This window comes from Giraffa tippelskirchi, chromosome 3, assembly GCF_054371585.1.
Source record: "Giraffa tippelskirchi isolate mGirTip1 chromosome 3, T2T-mGirTip1v1.2.pri, whole genome shotgun sequence".
NCBI classification, from domain to species: domain Eukaryota; kingdom Metazoa; phylum Chordata; class Mammalia; order Artiodactyla; family Giraffidae; genus Giraffa; species Giraffa tippelskirchi.
The window spans coordinates 43,721,635-43,733,795 of NC_137277.1; the positions used below are offsets into that span (position 1 = coordinate 43,721,635).

The 12,161-nt window shown below is 50.3% G+C and overlaps 1 protein-coding gene and 1 non-coding gene across 3 annotated transcripts in view; both read right to left on the reverse strand.

The window, feature by feature from the left end:
• The window catches only part of KSR1 (kinase suppressor of ras 1), a 162,300-nt gene that overhangs the window by 65,349 nt on the left and 84,790 nt on the right, over positions 1-12,161 (reverse strand). For both annotated transcript variants that reach the window (XM_081584330.1, XM_081584329.1), the window contains exon 2: positions 3,979-4,119. In XM_081584330.1, the coding sequence (XP_081440456.1) occupies positions 3,979-4,119 (141 nt within the window). The remainder of the gene's footprint in view (positions 1-3,978; positions 4,120-12,161) is intronic.
• Positions 2,653-2,792, reverse strand: LOC145544013 (small nucleolar RNA SNORA51). The gene has a single exon (XR_014081238.1). It is a non-coding gene; the product is annotated as a small nucleolar RNA SNORA51 (small nucleolar RNA).

Sequence of the window (12,161 nt, forward strand, 5' to 3'; positions counted from 1 at the left end):
GGGTTAAGAAACACAGGAGTAACAGCCATTAAAAAGAATGAAATAACGCCATTTGCGGCAACATAGATGGACCTAGAGAATGTCATCCTGGGTGAAGTCAGTCAGACAGACAAGGAGAAATATCAGAAATATTGTATGACATCCCTTGTATGTGAAATCTAAAATGAAATGACACAAGTGAACTTACTTACAAAACAGAAAGAGACTCATAGACTTAAACAACAAACTTATAGTTGCTGGCTAGAAGGGATAGTTAGGGAGTTTAGGATGGCCATGTAACACACTGCTATGTTTAAAATGGACAACCAACAAGGGCCTACTGTATAGCCTGGATGGGAGGGCAGTTTGGAGGAAGAATGGATACATGTATATGTATGGCTGAATCCCTTCGCTTTTCACCTGAAACTATCACAACACTGACAGTTGGCTATACTCCAGTACAAAATAAAAAATTCAAAAAAAACCCAAAAAAACGACATATAAAAGTGATCTTTTGCTCATCAGAGAAGACTGCTCAGAGGAGGTGAAAATAGATCTGACCCTAGAATGATGTCCATGGGATAAGCCTAGGAAAGAGCACTCCAAGGAGCAAGGGAGTGGCTGCAAAAGTCAGACCAGAGGGAGTGAAGGGGAGGGTTAGTGAAATGAGGTCAGAGACAGGCAGAAGTCAAAGTGTGTGAGGCATCTGCTGTTTATTTGGAAAGAAATGGGAAGCCCTGGAAAATGACGTGGCCCAATTTACATTTCTTCATGCTATGTGGAAAATGGAATGAAGCAGGTCAATGATACAGTAGGGAGACAGTTCTGGGGCTGCTGCAGGAGCTCGGACGAGAGAGGATGGGTGCCTGGGCCATGATGCAGGCCAGGGAGGTGGAGGGGGTGAGGGGACATGGAGGGAGGTACACGCGTCTCCACTATGTCTTGAAGCAAAACACCGAGTAACCAGAGACACTTCTGCCATCTCACCCTGACCCCACCGCCCACAGACAGCTCTCTACTCAGACTCTGTCCCAGTGCCCTCCTCCAGGGAGCATCCTGGCTCCCAAACACACCTGGCTCTCGGGCTCTCCAGCCTGCCCAAGCCTGTACACAAGCGAGCTCTCCCCTCATTTACACCCAGCTCTGACTATCACAAATGACTTTGTTTTTTGTTTTTAAAAAATATTAATTTGGCTGTACCAGGCCTTAGTTGCAGCATGTGGGGTCTTTCTTAGTTGCAGCATGTGGGATCTAGTTCCCCAATCAGGAATCGAACCCCGGGTCCCCTGCATTGGGAGCATGGAGTCTTAGCCACTGGACCACCAGCAAGTCCTCACGCATGACTCTGTGATTCAAACACCACTTAACTCAGGATCCAAGACACCTCTGGGCCCAGCTGGGAGACCCCTGTCCTGGCTGCCACCAGAGGGCTCCCCAGAGGCCAAAAAGCTTCTGGAGACGGCCTCCAGGGTCCTGGCTTCTGCCCTGGGCACGGCTGGCTCCTCTCTCGAAGACTGACATGGGTGAGGCTGGGTCTCCAGCGTATTTCACATCTCTGCAGATCTGAGGGAAATCCCTCGAGGAGCAAAGCCATCTGCCAAAGACATCTTAAGCCCAAGAAAGGAAGTTAGAAGGCACAGTTTGGAGTCCAGCAGCCCCAGGTCTGACCCTCAGTTCTGCCCCTGTTACCAGTTCAGGGACCCTCATAGAGTAACTCAGCCACTCTGAACCCGGTGGTCCTCATCATCAGGTAGGGATGACGCTGATGAGATGCTGGCCAACTCACTGCCCATATGGGGCCCCAGCACCTTCAAGCTAGGCTACAGACATGAGCCTGGCAGGCTACAGTCCATGGGGTCACAAAAAATCAGACACGACTGAGCGACTAAGTACCTGGTGGCTACCTTGGTGGCTCAGACGGTAAAGAATCCACCTGCAATGCAGGAGACCCGGGTTCAATAACTGGGTCAGGAAGATCCCCTAGAGAAGGGAATGGCTGCCCACTCCACTATTCTCATCTGGAGAATTCTATGGACAGAAGAGCCTGGTGGGCTACAGACCATGGGGTCACAAAGAGTCAGACATGACTGAGCAACTAACAACATACATATTATGTTCATGTGTGCATGTGTGACTGTTAATAATACACGGGTACCTCCATCTCACAAAGCAGTTTCCTTCAAACTTCTCATGAGCCAATTCTTTTCTGCCAGCTCCTTAAAAGTTGACGTATGTCACAACTATGAGGGCCACTGGGGCCAGGGCCAGGGCTGGGAGCGTGTAAGGTGCCAGAAGTGCCCTTGTGAGTACCCCGCATTCACCCCCATCTTCTCTCACCCACAACCAGAACTTCTTAAGTTCAAGTCACCTCCTGTCCAAGGAATCTCTCCTAGTGAAAATTCTTAAATATACAAGCAGCTTCATAACTAATATTAGCCATCATGTCATATACAATAGTCAACAACTGGAATTAACCTCTGCCTAGTAAATGATAGCACATATATTCAGACATTATGAAGCTCCTGAAAGAAAGTAGGGTGGGAGGTGGTTACCAAGTGTGAAAATACAAGGGAAATATGCTGGTTAGCATGTCCAATGATAAGAGTAAAATATAAAATTGTTTATTCAGGATGGTTTATTTATTTATTTTTTCTTTTTTTCTTTTTTCTTTCTCCATGTCTCCCCATTCACAATACAGACCAGATAAAGGGCCTGCCTGGGCTGAGGTGTATATGGGGTGGGTTTACTCTGCCTCCTCTTTCTATTCAGGATGGTTTAAATCAGTGTTGCCCTAGAGAAATATAATGCAAGCCACATACTTAAATTTTAATTTTTGAGTAGCCACACTTTAAAAAGTAAATATATATGAAATAAATTTTAATCATTTTATTTAGCTTCATATAACCAAAACAGTGTCATCTCAACAGATTAAATATTAAGTTATTACTATTTTCTATTTTCTGGATCACGTCTTCAGAATTCAGCACATCTTTGAATTTATGTATTTGAAATCATAACACATCTCAGTGTGGATTTGCCACATTCCCAGAACATAATATTAGCTACCTGACTAGACAGCACAGGTCTAACCCATCTAGAGATTTTTTTTAAAGACTTAAGTATTAGGGTAAAAAAAAAAGGCTGGAAGGAACTATCAAAATCTTAAGGATCACAGATTTTTCTCTGAGTGGTGGTAATATGTATGTGATTTTCCCCCCTCCTTCTTGTTTTCCAAAGTGTCTAAATAAAATGAATTCATGTTACCTTTACAACAATAGCAAAGTCTGTCTTTAATTTTAGAAGAGAAATGAGGGATTTAAAAGACCTGCCTGGGTGAACCACACCTGTCAAGCATTGATTTATTGATACCCCATGAGAGCTGCCCCTGAACTCTGATCTTCTCCTTGCATTCTGGTTGATTAGTTTAGTGGGTAGGTTGGATGGATGGGAAAAGAGAACAAAGGAAGGAAAACAGTATTATTACCAGAGTTACAGGAGAAAATAAACTCAGACCTTTGCTTCTAAATTCCAAAACTATCATTTATCAGCTGTATGATTTTAAACAAGCTATTTGACCCATTCACACTTTAATTTGTTCAAGTATAAAATGGTGTTTTAATTTTCTCAAGTATAAAACGGCAATCATGATAGTAACTCCTTCACAGGGCTTTTTGGGAATGAAGTGAGATTATTTATACAGAGTATTCAACACAGTGTCTGTTGCACAGTCAGTGTTTCCAGAAACGCCGGCTGTTGTCCTCATGATGAACCTATGAGTGGTGGGGTCAGGCTGTCTGGCTCATAGAGTGATGGCAGCCAGGACGCATGCTAGAGCCACCTGTGCCCTGGGTCCCTCCTGTTGCCGCTGTCCCCTCCACATCCCATTCCTGTCCCATCAGTCGTAGCCACTGTGGAGCCGGTTTGTGTGTGGTCCCTTTGCTCGACACCCCGCCCACATCCCACCCGAAGACCCCAGTCCCCATGGTGCAGGCCCCGTACCTGCACCACCTCTGGCCTCACGTTGAAGGTGTACAGCCAGTCGCTGAAGCGAGGGTAGCTGTCGAGCTCAGAGGTCCTCTCGCCCGGAGCCACGCTCAGCTTGCACTGCCACTGCTTGCAGATGTACCGGAGCAGCTTCGCCTGCGGGGAGCCCAGGAAAGAAAACCAGGTTCACTCAGAGCACGTGGACATGACAGCCCTGGGCGTGCAACAGGGAGCTTCCAGATGTACTGGAGCAGCTTCGCCTGCGGGGAGCCCAGGTCAGAAAAGCGGGTTCACTCGGGGCACGTGGACGTGATGCGGGGAGCTCTGGCAAACACGAGCCGTGAGATAAGGACAGGGGCCTGCCAGGTGCCCCCCTCTGCTGCCATTCAAACAGGGTGAAGCAGGAAACCGAGGAGGCAGGAGGAGAGGAGGAGGGTCTGGGCGAGCCAGAAGGGAAACCTAGAGAACCACCCGCCACCCTCTGTCCCACCCAAGGCCGCTTCCACACCACCCTCCCCACCTCCCACCAAGGACCATGCTCTTCAGGAAGTAATGGGCAAGACTGGGAAGAACAGAGAATGGGGTCACATGGAAGAAGGGCTTCCTGCTTGGGAGAAGGGGAGGGGCAGGAGGAATCAGCGATGGATGATGTGAAAAACGCGGGGGCTTGGGGAGGATGAGTAACCTTTCACTTAGGAGACTTCCAGCCAAGAATCAGATTACCCCGGCTAGGACCTGAGGGCTCACACACACCCGAACCCTGTGACCTTGGACACGCTACAGAACACCCCGCCCCCAGGAAAGTCTCAGTTTCCTGCTCCAGAAAATGGGGGTAATAATAGAACCTCCCTCTCAGGGAGGATGAGAAGAAATGAAGCCCTCAGTAGGAGTGCCCAGCCCACGGCACGCACATCCTCAGGGCTGGCCAGGCTGGTGGGCTGTGGCTCTATTGGCCAAGGATCCACCCAAAGGCTTTCAAGACCCGCTCCCTGAAATGAAATTCAGACACATGAATCTGTGCGTTTTCTAGGCAAAGCCTGTCCACGGGTCTCAAAAGAGTCTCAAAAGGCTAAAGCTGCAAATAATATAAGAGTAAATACTAGTATTCTGTTTGACAAAAGCTGGGCCCAACCGCCCCACACTGTGCTGAGGAATGCGGAGGGGCAAGACCTTCAGGGCAGAGTGCAGCCGGGACTGATTAAGAAGAGGGAGTGGACTCCAACAGAGGGAAATGAGTGAAAACCTAAAGAAAGCAGGTTCCACTGAGACTCAGCAACCTGGGGACTCCACAAAAGCTGCCGAGATGGCGACTTTGAGCTTCCCCTCAAGACAAGCACCACCTTCAAAGTCTTGCATGAAGGAACCCTGCCCTTGGGAGCCACTTCCCAGTACCTGCTGCCCCCTCGCGAGTTTTTGCTGCTGTTAATTCATTCCTTGTTCTTTCATCTGTAAATCTCTCTGGGTGTCCAACTCTTTGGGACCCTATGGACCCTAGCCCGCCAGGCTCCTCTGTCCAAGGGATTCTCCAGGCAAGAATACCGGAATGGGTGGCTGTGCCCTCCTCCAGGGGATATTCCCAACCCAGGGATGGATCGAATTCACGTCTCTTCTGTCTCCTGCATTGGCAGGTGGGTTCTTTATCACTAGCGCCACCTGGGGAGCCCTTCTCCAAGTGTGACCAGAGGCCATTCCAAGTTCAGGGCCTCATCTTTCTTTTCCAGCCTCATCTCCATTCCACCTACCCCTGACCCACCCGGTCCTCCAGGTGAACACTCACCTAGGAGCTGTTCCTCAAATATTAATACTTTCTGTATGTCCGTACTCCTGGGCCTCTGCTCAAATATCTGTAGTGGCTGGACGTTCTTCTCCTCTCCAGCCACAGTGTCCTTGGCCTGGTCAAGACCCCCTGGGCTAATTAGAATCCTCCCCCTTCTCCCCTTCCTAGTGCCCTGTCCACACCCCTCTGGGAGCTGCTATCACAGAGGGCCTCATGTTCAAGCTTCTAACCGGGTCTCCCCCTACAGATGTGAGCTCCCAGGGCAGTGAACACAGCACAGATTTCGGAGTTGAACAGAATCTGGATTCAATACTGCAACTCCAACTGAAAATCTTAATTTATCCACTTAAAAAAAGAACTGTAATATATAGTAGAACTACATGTAACTTTGTTCTGTATTTTGCGATGTCTTGTAACAGAAATGTGTTATCAGACTTTGATAATTTAATGTGTTATATACATGTGTTATCATACTTTCATAATTTAAAAAAAAGAAAAAGAATCTGATTCAGATCTAGTTTCTGTCATTTAACTGTGTGACCTTAGGGAAGTTCATTAATTTTCCTGAGTCTTGGTTCTCTCATCTGTACAACAGCAAGGATGATTCCAGCTCACAGTCAGGTGGGAGGATTGAACTATGGTATGGAAACTCCCCCCCAAAACTAGGTTAGTCCCCCATTATTATACATCAGGGCAGGAACTATGCCCACCTCACTGGACTGTCCCTACAAGCCTATTACTGCACCTGGCACATAATGTGTGCTCAAAGATGCCTGAGAAAGGAAGGAGGGAGGGAAATACAGAGGCCTCATCCCCACATTAAAAGGTTTCTCACAGCCTGCCCTCCACTCCAAACTGCTCTCAAACCACAGTGTCAAACTGCTGACCAAAGACAGGGCAATAAATCAATTAACTGTGCAAAGTCAAAACCATTCTCTTCCGCATGAAGCAACGAGGTTGGGCTGCTGACACTGACATCCATAGCAAAGAGTTCTGTCTGTCCCCAGCCCGAGTGTTTCAATGGCCACACCCATGGGAGCCGATGAATAACCTGTTCATTGTGCTAAAACTTTGGCCAACAGAGGGCAACATCAAGATCAGCCAACCTGGCCTTGGCCATGAGCCAGGATCTAGGGGCTTCTCTCGTTCAGTCCCACAACCAAGTCCAGCCCTTTTCAGCCTCCAGGCCCTCAGCCCTTGTCCCTTTGCCAGGAAGGCTCTTCCCAGGGACCCCTCAGCCTCCACAACTCAGCTTAGATATCCATCCCGCCAGAAAGACTCCCCCAAGCCCTTCAGCCCTCCTCCTCACAGCCCCAGCCCTTCTCCTCCAACAGATCACAGGCCCAGCCCTTGTCCTCTATCAGATCACACATTTAATTTTTTGCTTGTCTGCTTCCTTCTTTAGATGGGAAAATCCCTGAGGCCAGGTGCCTGGTCTATGTTCTTGATCACCTGATCGCCACTAGGTCCCCAGGAGCCAGCATAGCACCTGGCGCGTGGTCTGCTATGGTAAAACCTTTGTTGAATGAATGAACAACTGAACACACATTACATTCTGTAGCCCCAACAGGCACTCATGTTTATTAAAACGAGAGTCAAAAACAAACGTCAGTTGGGCAAGCGATGTCTCGGGAGAGTCTCAAAAATCAGGGTGAGTTCCCCTGAAGCGGAGGGAGCGGTTTCTTTTTTTAAAGGCTGTTAGAGATCCTCACTGGTCTTCCTGGGTGATTCAGATGGTAAAGAATCTGCCTGCGATGCAGGAGACACAGGTTTGATCCCTGGGTGGGGAAGATCCCCTGGAGAAGGGAATGGTAACCCACCCCGGTATTCTTGCCTGGAGAATCCCATGGACAGAGGAGGCTGGTGGGCTACAGTCCATGGGGTTGCAAAGCGTCGGACACAACTGAGCAAGTAACACTTTCATTTTTTTCAAAGTTCCTGGCTAGGCAGCCCAGAGTGACTAGTGCGTAGGACCCAGCAGAACTTAAAGGAATCCCTCATTGTACCCAGCTGACAATCCATAGCCCTGGCAGGCCGTGAAGACCAGGAAGGAGAATGAGTCATGGCCAAGGGGGGCTGGTGTCTTGAAGCTTGTAAAGAAGAAACGACATCTGCAGATTTGTGTTCTGCTGGAGAAGGTGTCCAGCATGCTGTGCGCAGTACCTACCCAAGCAAAATAAGACTGCTCTCACTTTTTGGAAAGTTGGTCACAGTTGTAGAACCACCCAGGGGTTACTTTCCCAGACAAACCACAGTGGGCCAGCCAGCCCAGCCCCAGGGGCCTCCATCAGGGCCTTTCATGGGTAGTGTCACTTTCTCTTAACCACAAAACCGCAAGACAGAAATTCTCCAGACGGGAAGAATACCTGGGGTTTCAGCAATGGGACCCAGCAGCAAGAGGGAAAGAGTCATCAGCACCCTGGCTGCAGGGGAGTACCCGAGGCTGGAATGAAAATCTTCGTCCACCTCTGATACTCTTTCGCTTCATGAGCGTGCATCCTGCCCCTGCCCTGAGGCTCAGTCAGACTTACAGAAGGAGCAAAAGAGCATCAAGTCAGCCCACAAACAGCCGCTGGGTATCACCAAGACATGATGCATGGCAAGTGTTCGCTAAGTGTCCGAGGCTCAAAGATCTTGGCTCTGGTTCCAGTTCTGACATGTAAGATCAAGGCTCTTGGGGAAATCTCCCTTAGCTCAGCTTCAATCTTACCATAAAACAGTATTGTTTTAGAGAAGCTGGAGTCAAAATAACTATATGTGAAAGTGCGTGGAACAACACCACCAACAAAAACACAAGCCCCAGAAAGTTTCCACCAGTTACACCAACCACAACCAAGACGCAGTGTAGCTCCAAGGAAAGAACTCCGGCTCTCGGGACACAGAGACCTGGCCTCCAAGCCCCTCACCATCACCCTCCCTCAGCAGTCAACACAGATGTAACCTGTCAGCCTCAGCTTCCCCTCCTGTAAAATGAGGTTGATCTCCCTCAAAGGACTCTTGTGAAGATTTACATGAAAAATCCGAATGTAAAACATTCGTCAAAATGCCAGGCCCTCTCAGAGTCCCAGGACGTGCCATCTAAAGCAGGGCAGGTGGGTCAGTCTATAAGGACAGAGGTGACAGATGTAAGTGGGCAATGAATCCCAGCACAGGTGGAGAGGGACACCAGACTCCCACGGACAACAGTGAGCTCTCTCAATTATGCAAATCACCTCACCACTCAATCAGCAACCCTGGTAGTAATAATAATCGTATCTATCTATTTTTTCTCCATGTGCGCAGCTTGTAAAAATCCCAGTTCCCTGACCAAGGATCAAACCCGCATCCCCTGCATTGGCAGCTTGGAGTCTTAACCACTGGACCACCAGGCAAGTCTCTCTCTTCTATTTACTTAGTACATTATCCTCTTCTCTCCCTGGGTTCTCAATGAAAATTCCAGGAGGTGAGCATGGTGTCCCAACCTTCACACAACCCCAAAGCCCCTAAGCATAGCATTTTCCCACAGAATAGCTCTGTATAACCAAAGAGGTCACAATCCATTCAGACTCTTGACGGGAGACAAGAAGAGAGATACCAGGATGTGGGTGCTGGGCAGCCTGCCTGGCTCACTCAGGTCCAGTTATGTCCAGACCATCCCAGGCAGTGGGTCCTCTGAATAAAAGCCACAGACTGCCCTACACTGCCCTACACTCTCCACACTCTCCAGCCACAATGGGCCACTGCCTCTGGTCCTCTGTGCAAGAACCTACCCTCTGGGCTACACCTGATCCCTGCTCTGAATTCATTAAAACCAACTACCACCCTGCCCGATGCCAGGGGGCTGCCCCTTTCAAGGAGACCCCACCATGCTTTGCAGAGTGAAGCGAGGCCCCTGGAGGCCCCTGCACACCTCCACCCCTTCCCCCGGCTCACTCATCCCTCCAGCCAGCAGGCACAGTTCACGGACCAGCCTCCAGCTCACCCACACCTTTGGGGCCCTGACTCCTTCCTCCTAGGTGGGCTGCATGAAATATTCTTAAGAGGACGTCCACGGCAGTCTTTGCTAGGGCCAGATTCCTGTCTGTGCTTTCATGCATGCTAAGTCGCTTCAGTCGTGGCCGACTCTTTGCGACCCCCATGGATCTCAGCCCTCCAGATTCCTCTGTCCATGGGATTCTCGAAGCAAGAATAGTGGAGTGGGTTGCCATGCCCTCCTCCAGAGGACCTTCCCAATCCAGGGATCGAAATCATGTCTCTTTTGTCTCCTGCACTGGCAGGCGGGTTCTTTACCACTAGTGCCACCTGGGAAGCCCAGGTCCCTGTCTAGGCCATCCCAAACTTCAGGAAGTCACCAAAGCTCTCAGGACTTACTCCAGCCTTCCCTGGACAGTCCCTGAAGCTGCGGCTCCTTCCTGGGCACCAGCCAGGTCTGCCAGGGCCTCGGGCGGCTCCTCTTACTTCTCTCGTCTCCTCCCCGAAGCTGGAGTGCGCTTCTGGGGACCCCCGGCCAACCCTGCCAGTTAAGCAGTCTGGTCTGGCTGCCACGGCCAACATGTTGCGAAATGATTTCTGAGATAGTAAGGAAGGCTCTGGAGGTCATGACTCGGCTAACAGCTCCCCTGCGGGCGTGACCAGGCGCTTGGCTCCAAGAGTGCCTCGGCCCTGGCACTGCCGAGTCCCATGGAGCTCTCGAGGGTACCCGGTGGGCTGCCGTGAGCAGGCAAGGGGCAGAGCCAGAATGCCAGGGAAAGTGGGGATGAGCAGAGGAGAAAATGACCTCAATTCCCAAACCGGGCATTTCGCAACCAGCCATCCTTTGCTCCCTCCACCCCGCACACCCGTGCTCTCCCTCTGGGAGATGCTGCCAGACACGTGTATTTGTTACAGAGACAATCTCCCTGCCAAGCCTCCCGCCAGCAACCCTGCCCTGACGTCAAACTCAGAGTTGGGGAACTTCAAACACAAACAAACAAGTCTGCCCCAGACCACAAGAGGAGCCGTTCCCAAGGAGGCCGGGGGTGAGAAGGCCACAGCTGGAACAGGGCCTCCCCCACCCTTTCTTGGCTCCACTGGGGCTGCGAACTCTGGGGCCTGACAACCAGCGGCAAATGGGAGCTTCAAACCCCGACCAAGACAAAACAGGATCAGTCTTTGGTTTTGCTGATGGCTGAGAGTACCAGGGGCCAGTACAGCAGAGGGTGCAGGGAAACCCTGCCCAGAGGCACTGATGACTTTGTTAATTTCCTCTGTGCAATTAGCATCCCCATTAGATAGCATCGCCCATTCTAATTGCTCTGGTATTGGGTGTTAAGTAGGCAGGAAAAGAGGGACAGATGAGGCTCAGAAGTACCCTGGGGAAAGAGAGAGCTTGAGCCAGGCTAGGGTGGACAGCCAAGGACCCTTGTTTTCTCAGCAACACCTGCCACTCCACTGAGGTCCTAAGACTCAGAAGGAAAGGTTTCCAAGAGAAAGGCATTCCCTTGACCTACATATCCTAAGACAGCTCCTACCTGAGAGGCCAAGGGTGGGCCAAGTGAATGTGCTCTCTAGAAAGCAACGGTGGCCTTAAAAAGCCAGTGCATGAGCAGTCTCGGGGCTACCATGGCAGGTTTGCTTCCCGCGTCAATTCAGCACTACAAGCACCCGATACCCTCATGGGTTTTTCAGAACCAGCAGTCCTCAGGGGCTGTGGGAACAAACTGAACTAAATCATGGACAGCCAAACACCTGCTTCAACCCCTAACTGCCCTGGGCCTGAAATGATGACACGAGGGAAGGAAGAAGAACCTCTGTACATCATCCATTCATTCAACAAGTCATTGGGAAAGTTGGTCCGGGCTCCCAGCACCGAGAGGCACTGTGACACAGCCATAAGCAGCCTGGCGCATAAGCTTGAAGAACTGATGTGTGAGACACGTCAACTAGTGACAGATGTGTCCACAGACAGATCTGACTAGACTGAGGGAGACAAAGAAAGGGGAGCAGGTATGCCCACCCTCGGAGCATCCCCGACGGCCCCAGCACTCAGCTCATCTGCTGAGCAAACATGGAGAGCAGGTGTCAGGAGACACAGGGGTTGAGGCACCCACAAACCAGACCCCTTAATCGACACAGCCTGTGTCTCAACTCAAACACACTCCACATGCCTGTCTGAAGTTCACCAGCCCACAGAGCACAGCTTAGCTCTCAACCCCTTGATGATAAGAGGAAATCCCAGAGAGTTCCTGACACTGCACACCAGAAGGGACCTGATTGTGAATTATCAAGGAGAGACCTGGAAAAAAGGCAGAGGCTGCACCTAACGACAAAGGTGGGTTTTTGCCAGTGGGCCCACTTCAAACTCTGATCTGAAAGCACCTGCTATGTGTAGGAGGTTGTGTCATATCCTGGGGAGGCAGGTCTTTCTTTCCAGGAACACAACTGTTTGCCGAGCAACTGAGAT